Here is a 15956-nt window from a genome sequence, read left to right as displayed (position 1 = left end):
TAAGGGCTAAGTGACTTGCCCAGGGCCACACAGCTAGTAAGTGTCAAGTGTCTGAGGCCAAATTTGAACTCAGGTCTTCCTGAATCCAGGGCTGGTGATTTATCTACTGTGCCACCTAGCTGCCCCCTCACACAGATATATATATATATATATATATATATATATATATATATATATATATATATATATATATATATATATATATATATATATATATATATATATATATATATATATATATATATATAAACCTTCCTGGGGGCCTGGAATGAACATGGGATATCTAGGTCAAAGGGAGCACAGAATTTTAAAAATCATATTATAGGAAAATATAATTAAATTATTGGTGGGACACATTTATTTCTATAGAACAAACAACATTTTCAAATTGCTTTTAGCCAATAAAAGTATTTATAAAATCTTATACTACATTCAGCTGGCTTGCTTCCCAGAAAGGATCACTCCGGTTACCTTGCTAAATATCACATAGAATATTGACACCACAGAGACCAATTTGCTGTGTATGGTAGCATAGTGTATACTTGTGAATACTTTCTGAATTATGAAGGAATGGTTGACTTTAGTGAATAAATTTGTGGTTGTATGGGAGAGCACTAGCAGATTCACATAAAGAAGATGCGGGGTTTTTTTTAATCACTAAGTATTCTGACAACCTAATTCTTTCTTGCATATAATGTGAAGCTGCTAGTTGGATTATTAATGGAATAGAGTTAAGGACTATCATTAATTCCCTTTAGTTAAGCCTATACCTGTTTTATGAAGATGTGCTGACTGGTTGCTACTAAACCGTCTACAATGGGTAAATGCCTACATTCTCCCTTGTCATTCACTGGCCTCCAGGACAGGAATAACTTCTGGGTGAAAGAATTCCCACTTCTGGGGTAATGCCATACTGAATGGTGGCCCAGAATAATGTGTATGGGTAATAGATATCCCTCTCCCTATTATATGTATAGTATGTGCACCTCCTTTTTAGGTAGCTAGAAGTAATTCTGTAACAAGTTTGTGGCAGAGTGACATATAGTGTAAAAAAATCTAGATTTTAAATTAAGATAGAGTTTTGTATGAAAGGGTATCTCTGACCTGTCCATTTTCTTATCTGTAAAATAGGAATAATGCTTGTACTACCTTCCACACAGTGCTGTGAAGAATGTCCTTTTAATATCTTAGAGCGATATATACATGCAAGCTATCTTCATCATTATTATAGTAATCACTTTTGGAGTAAGGAGGCAAGGAGAGCTATTACACTTTTTTTCCCCCTTTTTTTAGTGAGGCAATTGGGGTTAAGTGACTTGCCCAGTGTCACATAGCTACTAAGTGTCAAGTATCTGAGGTCAATTTAGAACTCAGGTCCTCCTGAATCCAGGGCCGGTGCTCTATCCACTGCACCACCTAGCTGCTCCTATTACACATTTAATTTACATAACTAGATCTAAGATTGTCCTGACAAGAAGATTCTCCTAAAGCCTAGGGTGTTGGTGGTAGAAGTGACTAATTAAAGCTAGCATTTATATAGCCCTTTAAAGCTTGAAAAGCTCCTTACAAGTGTTATCTAAGCTAGATCCTTACAACAATTCTGTGATGTAGGTGCTATTTTCCACTTTCCACAAGAAGAAACAAGATCAGTGACTTACCAAAGGTCATACAGATATTGTGGTTATTGTGTGGGAGGGAGGATTCAAATTCACGTGTACCTTATTCTAAATCCAGCCCTTCATTCATCATGCCCCTTGACTGCCTAAACATAACAGCCAAAGCAGGGGCTTTTTGGAATGGCACTGATTTGTCCTTAAGGAAGGAAAAGTGCTGGAATCCCATTGACCCTAATGCACTGGATTCCAGTTGAGCTCATTGAAGAACTGCATAGTACTGAATTAGGGGATAGGGATGGACATCACACCTATGTTTTCACTGGTATAGGGAATTCCTAGGTTAGGAAACCCCTCTAACATTGCAGGTCATCACCTCTGCAACTTAGAGCCGTGAGGGTCAAATAAAATACTGAGAAGTTTAATTACTTCCTCAGCAGGACTCTGCTGGTATTGGTCAAAGGTAGGGCTTGAACCCAGATCTTCCTATTCTGTGAATAATAATAATGGGAGTAATTTGAATTTTAATGTTTCTGTGTATATATAGTGCTTGTCTCTAAGGAACTTAAAGAGTTTTATAATGTTTGTTTTTGAGGCAGGAAGAAATATTATGGTACATCTGTGTAGTTCCAGAAATAGAACTCTTGTTTTCTAATTTCCAGTCCAGTAAAATGATATTCCTTTTTTCCCCCTCCAGACTTGTGATTTCATAAATTTTAGGAATACTGGGTACAAAGTCTGCTTATACCAATGAAGATTAATAGCACATCTGTAATTCATAGTCTTAGAGAATCACTTGGGTCACTGAGATGTGACTTGTCTATGATCACACAGAGCTAGTGTATGTCAGAGGCAGAACACAAACCTGATTTCTTTTCTTTTTCTTTCTTTCTTTCTTTTTTTTTTTTGGAGGGGCAGTGAGGGTTAAGTGACTTTCCCAGGGTCACACAGCTAGTAAGTGTTAAGTGTCTGAGTCTGGATTTGAACTCAGGTCCTCCTGAATACAGGGCTGGTGCTTTATCCACTGTACCACCTAGCTGCCCCTCCCAAACCTGATTTCACAGCCATCTTTCTGTGATGACTAAAATCTAATGTGTGTGTGTCCTTACCTGCCACCCCCCCACCCCCATGTGTGGGGGGAGAACTACCTAAGGTTTACTTATAAATTCAGCAACAGTTTAGGATTTTAAGCATCTATTAAAGTATCTTAGAAGCTGATAAAGAGAGAAAGAGAGCACATGTCTCTGAAAGAATGGAAAAGCCCTAACCCAGATCTACATGGGAGAGAGGGAGGAAAACCTGCCTCCACCTAGTAGTTCATGCTTCCCAAGTCAGAGAGAGGGTTCCAGCCAGTTCCCCTGAAGTCCTCTGTGGAACAGGAATCGTGGCAGTCCCCACACACAGCTCCAAGCTAATTGGCTGGTCGCATTCAAGTCCATTGATTGACATGACCTAAAGGCGGTCTGTGAATAGAGGTAACTTCCAATCTGACCTTCGAAATCTCAGAAAGCTCACCTCATGCTTTCTTGGTTCTCACACTTCTATCTACCACGTCCTAGGGTCTTTTTGTGCAAATTACCATTCTCAAATCAAAACCCAAAAGATGACTCAAATTCTGTATTATAGCTCTGTTATTAAGATTTTTTTAATGATATGACATGGGGAAAATAGGTAGGGGGTTTGGGATAGGGATAGGGGTTTGGGGTTTGGGGTAAGGGTAGGAGTCTGGGTCCTTGGGAATTCCTCTTTAAAGAATTATACCCTCTTGCACACAAAAGCAATTAGAATAAGATAGTAGTTTATTTAGGGATGGGGAAGGGAAGGGAAACCAAGAGAGAAATCATTGAACTTTTCATGGGGAGAAAGGCATGGCACAGAGCATAGCTCTGAGATACCAATTTCCTTGAGCAGGAGACAGGTAGATAATTTTATAGAGGACTGATGGTGGTCTGATGAGGTGATTGTCTGACTGGAAAGTTCCCTTAGGGAGGACCATTCCCCACTGGTGGTGGCTGGAGGAGTTGGTTGAGGGGTGGCTGTACATCTCTCAAGCCATCTCTACACAAAGGCAGCAGCCACACCCAAATTTATCTCCCCAGGGGTGAGGGAGACTGGAATGAAGGGTGGGGGTTCAGAGCTAGCTCAGTCCCATTTGGTTCCACTTATCTCTTTAGGTGTGTCTATCCTTTGGATTAGTTTCTCAAGGAGAAGGTTCTTTGATGTGACCCAGAGAACTTCTGGGGTGCTCTGGGCCCATAACATGTTTATAAAATAAAAAAGTAGCCTATAGGCACAAGGCTAAGAATGCAACAGTAACAATTTCAATAAGGTCGTGTATACTTGGATTTACATTACAGTATAAAAGTCCTAACTGTGGGAATAAATTTCCACCAGTTTGCATGTTTAGTGGATAAAATCATTTTTGCATAAAATTAATAATATAATTGTGTATTTATTTCAGTATTTAAAATATTTTAAAACAATTAAAATAACATTTTCTTTGTAGAAATACTTCCAAGGGATTTGAACTTAAAGGAGAAGTTCATAAAGCATTTTACAGGTAAAAACTTTGTTTTCTTCATAAGATTTCAATATGTCATAACTTAAGAAAGCAAAAAGTAATATTCAACATCATTTATAATACATTATATATCACATAAAAATTGGGGAAGATAATAGTAAAGCTCTTGTTTTTTCCTATCATGTCAGACTTCCCATAGGATCAAAAATTTAGAGCAAAAAAAAAAGGAATTTTAGAGGTCATTGAATCTGGATCTCTTAAATAGAAAGCCTGAGACTCAAAGAGGAAGATTGCACAGATAGTAGTGACTGATGTGGAATTTGAATGTAATTCTTCCTTATTCCAAGATCAGAATCCTATCTAATCCATGATCTTCTGGTTTAAACCTTAAATGAGAACATAATTAACATCAGAATTGGGGCAGCTAGGTGGCGCAGTGGATAGAGCACTGGCCCTGGATTTGGGAGTACCTGAGTTCAAATATGGCCTCAGACACTTTACACACTTACTAGCTGTGTGACCCTGGGCAAGTCACTTAACCCCAATTGCCTCACCAAAACAAAACAAAACAAAACAACAACAACAACAACAACAAAAACCCATCAGAATTGTAGGAGAGAACTAGTGGTTTGGGAAAGCAGCAAGAGTTCAATTAAGACTTCTCTGATAATATTAAACACTGTGATGCTTTATCAATGCACTAATTCAGTTGCATATTCAAATGTGTTATCTCCTTTTGAGTTTTTTTTTTTGAAAGAAAAAGGATGATCATTTGATGGTAGGTTGAGATGTGGCCTTTATTGAAAGTAGGGTGTTTGAGAATCACCTGGCAGTGATTCACAAACTTTTTGGTCTTAATCCTTATCATCCCTTTTAAAAATTATTGAGGACCTCTCATAGACCTTTTGTTTATGTGGTCTATATCTATCAACATTTACTATATTAGAAATTCAAACATCTTGGTATTGTTTTAAAAATTGTTTTGACTTCATAGACTCCCTAAAAAATTCACACACTTTGACAATTGTTCATCCAGAGACACCTTAAAGTTTCTTGCTGCTTTTTTATTTCTTAATTTGAAAGCCTAACAGAATATGAATGTCTAGATTTAGACAATATAACTCTCTTCTATAAATAGAAATTCCCATGGAAACAAACATAAAGAAAATAAAGACCCAATATGTATAGTTCTGTTTAGGCCCCACTACTGTTTGCCCCACCAATATACTAACGAGCCCCCCCTGAAAATAAGTAGATGTTCCATTATGTAAGCTATGAATAATGGACAGCAAAGTTGGAAAGGTTTTGTTTTTTTTTAATAGTTTATGATAAGGCTTGATTTGCTTCTTTCCACAGTGGAGGGATAAGGGCATAGGAGAATGGTCAAGCTCTTTTAAGGGAATGCAGGGTTGTGAACTATGCAGCTACATTATACCTGTCAATAAAGTGCTAGCAAAGTAGTTTGGATAATGGCTCTCTGTTTATAATAAACATTCTTTTACTATTAAATAGGACCAGTCACATTTTCAGCTGAATGTAGCAAACACTTCCATCGACTGTATCACAATACTAGGGATTGCACTATACCGGCTTGTAAGTAAGACTGAAAGTACTTTTTCTTTAAATGTAATCTTTTTCCAACAATAAATGCACATTATCTTTAACCACATGCTCCTGACACTTGAAAGGCAATAGACTAAATACTGTGTGGTATTATTTATACAACTGACAAAATTTGAGTACTGTATCCTATTGTAAATATATTGATTGGTACCATTTTCTAAATGGGAATATACCCAAACCTTAAAAATCCAGATTCCATCAAGACCCAAATGGATTGTCATCAGCTTTTAAGTCTTTTATCATCTTTTAAAATATCTGGCAGGAAAATATGCTCTATCCAAGTGATGATAAAATGTTATCTGAATTAAAAGTTCAAAATTCCTTACAAAATAATAACTGAAAAACAAAAGGAAGTATCATTATAGCTCCTAGTATAAAACCACACATACAATGGATGGTTGCATATTCTCCTGAGTAATGAAGACTGATTTTAAAAATATATTGAATATGTTCCTCTGGAAACCTAAGTTGCTGAAAGTAATGATATTTTCAAGTAAAATATTAAGATGATATAATTTTAAATATATATCCTCCATCTTCCTTCATATAATAGTTTCATATAAGCATGTATTCTGATGAAAATAAAATGAGTGAATAGAAAAGAATGACTACATATATTTGTGAGGATTGTCCTATTACTAGGCCCTAGCTGACAAAAGTGCTTGAACACTGGTTGGCCAGCCTATGTACCAGAAAATTACTGTGTACCCAATAATTTGTTTTGCCAGCTTAGTTTAGACAAGGAATACAAGACTTTCCTGATAATGACCAGTTCGGACATCTTTTTTTTTTTTATTATTTTTATTTTTTGGTGAGGCAATTGGGGTTAAATGACTTTCCTAGAGTCACACAGCTAGTAAGTGTCAAGTGTCTGAGGCAGGATTTGAACTCAGGTCCTCCTGACTTCAGGGCCAGTGCTCTATTCACTTTGCCACCTCGCTGCCCCAGTTCAGACATCTTTATGCAGACTATGCAAGGTTAACACTTTTCTAATCCCAATGTGCCATTGATCAAGGAAGGGGTTCACAGTCCAGAGCACCCACTGAAGGACTTCTCTTAGTCCCTGTGAATCTGCTTTGCAGCAACAGACAGATATAATAGTAGGGACACAGAGCTCTGTGTTCTCACTTGGGTTTCTCATCTCACCATAAGCCTGAACCACTACTTATGCTTCCCTGTGGGACTAAGAGCTAGGGTGCTACAGGCATGCTTGCTTGTGAGCAACTGCTTGATTTGTGATCCTTGAGTGCTTGTGTTCCTTCTCAGTACCCCACCCACAATCTTCTTACAATGTTTAATTTATTTTTGATCCCCACTTTATGATTTATATCAAGGTTCTCATAGATTTCAAAATACCATAGATATCAAGGTTTCTCATAGAGTCTTTAAAGGATGTCATGTCTTCTCTTTACTGTACAAAAGAAGTCCTTTGGGGTCTTATATAAAATGGAGGATTCATTGTGTGTGTGTTGTGAAGACTGGAGCGGAGTTTTATGATTTTTTTTGTGCTCAATTATATTATATTACATTACACATTGTCAAGAATTGACTCAGTAACCATAAATGGGAAGGGATGTCTTGAGAGGTAAAGAATTTCCTAACTCTCCAATATTTCAAGCAGAGGTTGAATGACTACTATTTGTAATACTGTTGAGGGAGTTTCTGCATGAGGTGGTGGTTGACCACTTCAATGAACATTAAAATATCATACTTACTATTATGTAATATAATAGGCAGTTTTTAGAAGTCTCAGAGTTTTCTTTTCTAAAACTATAATCTTGTGTTGAAGAAAATAAAATATTATCTTAAAGAAAAACTGTTTACAGAACTAAATCAGCTTTAGAATAGCTCATTATATATGTAGATGAATAAAATCACTTTGAAAGCCAAGCAAAGTTACTTAATTAAGCAAGAATTTGATGAGTGCCAACTACATGTGAAACAAGTATTCATTGCAAATGGGGGATACAAAAGAAATAAAGACCAAACATTTTGCCTTCAAAGGTATTTATTTTTATTTAGTTGCATATGATAATATAACGATTATGCACAATGAAAAATGATAACTACTGTTGAATTTCCTAGTTGTACATTATCTCAAATGAACCATTTTCTCCTAATTATTTTTGTATAGATTACAAAAGATGTGCAAGATTGCTAACAAGGTTAGCACTGAGCCCGCTGTGTACACAGCCTTAGAAAATCTGGCATGTAAGTATGTACCTATTTTTGTCACATCCTTCTGCTGCATTTCCTGGCTTATCATCAGGATGTGACTAATATAGTAGCATGAAGCTAATTAATCCAACATGTAGTTTTCATTTAACTTACAATGTTCTAATTCTATTGCCTGGTACCAGGGAGAACTAAGAACTAAAGTAAATTGTCATTTGCCAGAAATGGAAAATTAATTTACCTATAACGTATGTAGTGCTGTAATCATTGTCATATGCTGATATTGATAGTCACAGACCAAATCACATAAAACCAGTAACACTTTTGTTCCCCAAGAAAGTGTTTTTTGTTTTGTTTTGTTTTGCAGGACAGTGAGGATTAAGTGACTTGCCCGGGGTCACATAGCTAGTAAGTGTCAGGTGTCTGGTGCTGGATTTGAACTCGGGTCCTCCTAAATCCAGAGCCAGTGCTTTATCAACTGTGCCACCCAGCTTCCCCAGAAAGTGTTAATGACATACAAACTCCTGAATAGTATACAAACCTTTGGCATATTTCACTTTTTAACCTCAAACCAAATTTTCGACTGTACATATGTATTATGTGTGTATATACATATGTATACACATATATGTATGTCAGCCTTTTTTGCTTATACATTTACAGTGAAGCCACTAAATATCAACATATCCATTGACTTTACTTGTATGATTTTATCAAGCTCTTCCTAGAATTTTTCTATCTTTTCAGCCTCTGCAAAAGACACTGGTTAATAAGGCATGCTTTTCTTCAAGGTGGGTTTGTTTTTGCATATCTTCATCCTGATCATGACAAGATGACCCCAGGTCAAGCAAAGATATTTTTGTTGCCTGTAGAGGTACAGTGAAACTAACTGCCAGCACCTTTTTTACCTCTTCAAGGAGGCTATGCTTCCATTAAGCTACAACTTCCCCATATCTTTTGGTTTCATTCATAGCAAGAACCTCTTATATTTGTTCTCTTCTATCTACTCACATAGTGACTCCATAGTTTAAACCCTTGTTCCCTTTGCCCGTTACATTTCAGTGGCTTCTTAATTCGTTTCCGGACTGTGCATCTCAAAAGTTCCCGTGGCTTCCTATTGCCTCTTGGGAAAAAATATAGACTCTTTTCTTTGGCTTTCAAAACCCTTCACAATCCCACTTCAGTGTGTCTTTTCAAAGTTATTTTTACTACTATTACTCCTACAATATATGTTCTAGTCAAACCTGGTCTACTTGCTGATAATTGTATGTCATTTTTATCTTCCATGTCAATGCCTTTGCACAGACTGTTAGCCCTGCTAGGAATTAACTCCTACTTCACCTCTGCCCTTAGAATACAGAGTTCCTTCAAAGATCTGATCAATGTCATTTCCTACATGAGGATTTTTACTAACAAATCCCACTCAGTTGTTAGCATGTCCCAAATCACATTCTATTTACTTATACATGTACATTTTCTTCTTGGGTAGAATATAAAGTCCTTGAGGACATGGACTTTTTTGTTTCTATCTTTGTGTTTCCAGTGTGTCAGTTAGTCTTAGAACAGAATAGGTGCTTAGTAAATTCTTATTGATTGATATACTGTTTGGTACCTTTAGTGTCATAGCAACTCACAGGCCATTGGAAAGGGAGTCAAATCTTCACATTTAGAGTATCATCAAATTATTGCTTTAGATGGCGATGATAATGATAATTTTATAATTTATATATGAAATGAGACACAAAAGGGTGATATATGCTTGATTTGGATGGGCACAATTCAAACTAAAAAAAGATTCCCTACGTATAATACTGCTTCAAATTTATCTAGTGAGGGGGGCAGCTAGGTGGTGCAGTGGATAAAGCACTGGCCCTGGATTCAGGAGGACATGAATTCAAATCCAGCCTCAGACACTTGACACTTAATAGCTGTGTGACCCTAGGGAAGTCACTTAATCCTCATTGTCCAACAAAAAAACAAATAATAAAACAAAACAAAACAAATTTATTTAATGCGTTGCCATCTTTCAACATGCTTTACAAAAATATAATTTCATTTAATGAGTAGTGAGGTATTCTTCATTCTCCTGGTTTGGGGTGCAGTGTTATTTATTGCATCAAGCTCCAGAATATTAAAAGGCTTCAGCCTAATTATCCACACATAGAGGGAAAAACACAAACAGATAAAGAATGCATATCTTTTAGAATGTGACATAGAGTTGGACGAGTAGCCTTTTGAAGTAGTCCACCTGTGTGGGTATTAGAGATAGAGAATGAGATGGATTCAGTATTCATTACAAAGACAAGACTACTTATGTTTGGGAAATTGTATGTGTATGTGGACCATTTGTGTGGTCAGTTCCAGAAAGACATTATGAAAACAGATATGTTTAATAGTATTTAAAATTGTAAATTATTAAAATATGTTGTAAAGTTAAAGTTAAACTCAAAAAGCCTATTTGCTTCAGGTAACATGGGTAGCTATATTGAGAGGAAGGAAAAAGTGGTAGAAAAAATTAAAATGAAATAAGGAAGACCTTTTAATGTCAGCCTATCACTTGGACATGAGCAAAGTGATGAATCAGATTTTGCCTACCTGTTTGAAATCTGGCAGGCTTAATTTATCCAAAAGGATATTTTAAAAGGTCCCAAAAGTATATCTTTTCTTCCTTAGGAGATTGCATTTAGGTAGGACTCTGAATTAGCTACTGAAAATTGGTGCAAACTTAAATGTGCTCTATCCTAAAATAGAATATGTACACCCAAGAAAAATAACTCCCAAATAATAAAATATTTAATTTGTCAATGATCTTTTGAATTTATAGTCTTTTTAGTAGTCTTTAGAACTTTTCAGCACCATGGAGAAGTCCATTAAAGAAAACCTTTAGGCTGACACATTAGGGTGTTATTCAAATCAATATAAAAGCAAAAATTAACTACATTAATAAAATTAGTAAGCAACATTTAAAAGCTCAGGCCAAATTAATTTTTCTTTATTTTCTGAATATTATAAAGTTTAGATATGAATTATAGTATAATGAATCAGAATGGACCTAAATCGTATAGTCTCAATTTCTGACATAGTTGAGCTAACTAAATCTGCCTTTATCTTATACAGCTTCCACAAATACACAAGTATACTGGCATTTGACTGACTAACTTCCCTAAAATGTTTTAGCAGAAATGTTATAAGTTCCAAAAATATTACAGCATGTCATCTTCCTAAAATTAAGAGTTTCTTTGAAAGCTTGGAAAATGTACATAAAAAATAATTTATTAATTAAAATTTCATTTTCTTTATATACCTTGAAAATCAAGATAAAATGATACTGCATCTTTTTATCCCCTCCCTATAGATCATCCCAATAAAGATAACTCCAATTTATAATAGACATTCAAAGTATTCTATGGCCCTTTTATTATAAATGATCAATTTGAAAGTTGTTTCATCCTGAAAACTGAGTTAGAAGTTACCCAAGTAAAGGTAAAGGCCTCATTAAGAGGTGAAATACAATGAAAATTTTCTGAAATTAACTTTATTGTTTTGAATCCAACAAAAAGTGCTTTTAAAATAAAAATTCTTGCCTAACTACCCTTAAATCAAGCTTTTGGCTACTTTTTGAAAAAAGTTCTATGTTAATTCTTTTTTTCTTTCTTTCTTTTTTTTTTTAGTGAGGCAATTGGGGTTAAGTGACTTGCCCAGGGTCGCACAGCTAGTAAGTGTTAAGTGTCTGAGGCCGGATTTGAACCCAGGTACTCCTGACTCCAGGGCCGGTGCTCTATCCACTGTGCCACCTAGCTGCCCGTCTATGTTAATTCTTAAGTGAACTGGTCCATTTGTAGAATAAAGGGCTACTTTTTGAATCTGGTTCATTATGAAATTTAGTTATATGTGAATAATCCTATAGATAAAATGAAAGATGATAAAAATTACTCCTCACACAAAATATAATATACACTGTTAGCCAAGTTCTTCTAGTGAAATATACTTTCATTGTACACATTGGTCTTCATTAATCTTTGTACACTTTTACTTGGTCACCTTCTCTTGTAATGCTTGTGGAAAAAATGAACAAAAAGACTGCTATGAAGATAATTGTACATGTACGCAGTAGTTGCTGATGATGCAGAGGTGGACAAATTTTGTGATGAACTTGATAAGCTCCTCCAAATTAATTAATAGTAAAATTATTTTATTAGCTCCATTGTTATTTACTTTTAAAAACTTCTTTAACATAAAATTGCTTTAAGGGAAAACAATTTATAAATAAAATAACTGGAAGAAATCACAAAATCCATATGCTCTACTAGAATTTGAAATCTTATATGAAACTACATCTTATTAAGGCTAGACATTTAGAAGACAGAGGTGTCAAATATTTTGTTTTAAAATACTAGACCTTTTCTCTTTTTGCTAAAGGAATTTATGTTGTCTTCTATCTTCTAATTGCTTATTTAGAAATCTAAGTTAGATCTATTAGTGTCCATTAGTGTTTTAGTTTAACGTCTTTTGTAAATTTTCAAATGATGAATTCTACATATCTTTCCCTTAATTGGGATGCCCTGTATCATGAAAGGGTGATTTATTATTTCTTTTCTTATTTTTCTTTTTTGGTGAGGCAACTGGGGTTAAGTTACTTGCCCAGGGTCACACAGCTAGAGTAAGTGTCAAGTGTCTGAAGTTAGATTTGAACTCAGGTCCTCCTGAATCCAGGGCTGGTGCTCTATCCACTGTGCCACCAGCTGCCCCTCTTATTTCTATTATGTAGCTTTTAGAGTGGGTAACACATAATAAATATTAGTTTTTATTCTTTGTATTAAAAATTCAAGTTAAAAAAAGAGATAATACTCCTTCCTCCCCTACTTCCTCAATCGATGATGATTTCACAAATTCTTTAAATTTAAGATAGTAAGGATTTTTCTAAAATGTGAAAGAAGAGTAAATTATATGTGAATTAAAATTTTATATGCTATTTTTAGTAATGAAAATCAAGTCAAATAGGATTTTTGTCTTCTTTCCTCCCACAGATTGTCTCAGAAAAGATGACCCTAATTTGAAGAAAAAGTGCCTTGGAATTGTATATGATGTAATGAAAATGAAAGGCCTCATTCCATGATTAAATAGGGTTAAGACAGCAGGAAATTTTGAATTTATTTGACTTGCATTAAAGAATGAAAATTTTTATCTCATTTAATCTTTGTATACATACCACACTGCTGTCAATTAAAATAGACCTTAACCTCCGCTTTCTAAATGGAGTCTTCTAAAAATTCCAGGCCATCATGTGGGCTTTTTTTGTTTTTTTGTATTTTGTTTTTTTTTTCTATGTACATTTTATTTTCTTATTTGAGGAACATTCCATATTTATCTCAATCTGCAATTTAATTTTATAAATTAAATTATATATAAGCACTAAAGCAAATTATTTGAGTGGATTGTATAACAGTATTTACAATATTATACTTGGTCACTATTATGATCCTGTAAGAATTAATTTTTGTAATTTGTGGCTTTCTTTCAATTTATTTAAATATTTTTTCTCAGGCTCTTACGTTTCTTATTTGCACTATTTTTAGATATAATATTATTACTCAAATTTAGGATGTTTATTTTTAAATTGAATAATATTTATATTACTAATTTATATTAGCAAATTTTGATGAGATGCTTGCATGTGAATAAAGTATCCATGCACACCCAGACATATATCTTTCTGTGGATGTTGCACCAGCACCCATTTGCCATGTTCCTGGGCCATCCCTGCCTATTAGCTTTCATGCTGTTGCTCTAATGCTAAAAGTGTGGTAATTTTGTTCCCGTGTTTGTTGCAGGAGAATGAAGTACTATTTTATGAAGGTGAAAATGTGTGGAATGTGGTGTGACTATGTATGTGCATATCTGTCTGAGCACACCCATATATACAACTAAAACTAGATTATGCCCCCCTCGTCAAATTTAGTTTAATCAGTATCAGAAAACAGACAGGCACACGCACACACACACATACACACACACACACACAAACAGTAAATTGAATGAACAAATCAGTCTACTCAATTCCATTATAACCAAAGAAAAATTACCTAATTGGCTATATTTTTCACTCTTTCACAGTTCATGTTGGTATTATAAAGACATAGACATGCTTTTGAATTATTGCTGTTTTCCATTTCAGTTATTGCCTCCATTAACAGATAGTCAAATGTGTCCAATATATATATGAATTTGCATAAAAAGTTCAGAAATGCATTTTGCTTTCAGGAATACTTACAAAGCTATTTTAGATAACCATGAGTTGCATTTGTACTGGCATACAGATAAGAATTGCAAATGATATACATGATAAAGACTGGAAATTTTGTTGAAATAAAGAATTTTTTAAAGCCTGCTTTTAGATTCTGGTTCTTGATTTTACTTTTGAAATTATTTAATATAATGTTTGATAGCTTGCATGGAAATTGGAATTAACTTTTACTTAAAGCTATTTAGTGCCAGAGAGTTGTTTCACTAATACCTTAGTGGGAAAATTTTGTAATGAAGAAATATGGAATAAATAGGATGGAGAATTTGATAATAAACCAGGAAATGATCAACAGGTATTTCATTATTGGTATAAATATTAATGATGAAATTAATTTTATTAACCTGAAGGTATGCTATGAGGATTAGCTAGTTTTAAAAATTCTTATGAAGTGTAGATAATTAGATACTACATTGTTACAATGTCAAAATCCTGTGATTTTTGTCAGTATGAAAACTACATCCTTTGAGGAAGATTTTAAAACATTTATAACATAATCTTAGAGTGTTTCCTGCAGCTCAGAGAGCTTGAATCATTCACCTATCACTATATAGCTAGTAAGTGTCAAAGTCAGAATTTGAATTTAGGACTTTTTGAATCAAAGTCTACTAGTCTATACTGTTTCCCATACTATTTTTTCACATTCTACACCATTATTTTGTTAATAATGTTCTTTAAAAATATTTAATTGGGATGAATGTAAATCTTACACTTTGGTTCAAAAATCAACTTCACAAGTACAAGATAAGAGAAGCACGATTAAACAGCAATCTGACAAAGATCTGTAGAGCATAGAGATTTACATATGCCAACATATGTTAATATGTTAACAGTGTGATATTGTAGCTAAGAAACCTTATATGAACTTGGATTGCATTAAGATAGATATCACTTTCAGGAATAAAAAAATTATAGTCATGCAATCATCTGCTCTGTTCAAAACACATCTGCATTATTGTGTTCTGTTTTAGATGATGCATTTGAGGAAAGTCATTGAGAAAATGGAATGTGAGAAGAGAAAGGCAACCAGTATATTCACTATCTTGAGAGCCTTGAGTTCTTTCTATATGAAGATTTATTGTAAGGACTGGGAATGTTTATCCTGGAGAAGTAAAATCTTTGTGAGATAGAGGGTAGGGAGATAACATGAAGGATTATTTGGGGAACTCATCACATATTTAAGTCTTTTAGAAGAGGTATAAAATTGTTCTACTTGGCCCCTGAAAGCACAACTAAAAGTAAAGAGTAGAAGTTGTAAAAATAATTAGGCTTGATGACTAGAAAAAAATTTCATTAGATCTGTCCAAAAAGTTAATGACTTGCTTTGCAGTTAATAAGTTTTCCCTGGATGGAAGTATTCATTGTAAAAGCTATGTCTATGTCAGATATGTTGTAAAATTGGATTCTTGTATGTGTGAGTACGATGGCCATCAAGATAGCTTCCAACTTAGAGATTCTGTGTTTGAAATCAATTATCAGGATTCTTTTATAGTAATTCTCTCTCTCTATATATAATTTAATTCACTAAATGATATTATATTATTAATCTCAACTATATAATGAAGCATGTTCAATGATAATAAAAGACTATTTGTTCCCAAAGAGAAAATTCTTTCTCATGAGTAGATAAGTGATCAAAAGATTTGTGAAGTATAATTTTAACTTAGTCTTAGCATAGAGGTCATTTTAATTGTCTGTTGAAAAAAACAATCTCATAGTTTAA

At 34.3% G+C, this 15956-nt stretch overlaps 1 protein-coding gene across 1 annotated transcript in view; it reads left to right on the top strand.

Moving 5' to 3' along the window:
* ALKAL1 (ALK and LTK ligand 1) overlaps positions 1-13215 on the top strand; it is a 35301-nt gene extending 22086 nt beyond the window's left edge. The window contains exons 3-6 of the mRNA XM_044004727.1: positions 4120-4173; positions 5647-5727; positions 7892-7968; positions 12960-13215. Of these exons, the coding sequence (XP_043860662.1) occupies positions 4120-4173; positions 5647-5727; positions 7892-7956 (200 nt within the window). The 3' untranslated portion in view covers positions 7957-7968; positions 12960-13215. The remainder of the gene's footprint in view (positions 1-4119; positions 4174-5646; positions 5728-7891; positions 7969-12959) is intronic.
* Positions 13216-15956: the final 2741 nt, after the last annotated feature.

This window comes from Dromiciops gliroides, chromosome 1 (assembly GCF_019393635.1).
Source record: "Dromiciops gliroides isolate mDroGli1 chromosome 1, mDroGli1.pri, whole genome shotgun sequence".
In the NCBI taxonomy this organism is placed as follows: Eukaryota; Metazoa; Chordata; class Mammalia; order Microbiotheria; family Microbiotheriidae; genus Dromiciops; species Dromiciops gliroides.
Note: the sequence above shows the minus strand (reverse complement) of the source record. Positions and strands in the feature narration are given on the sequence as shown.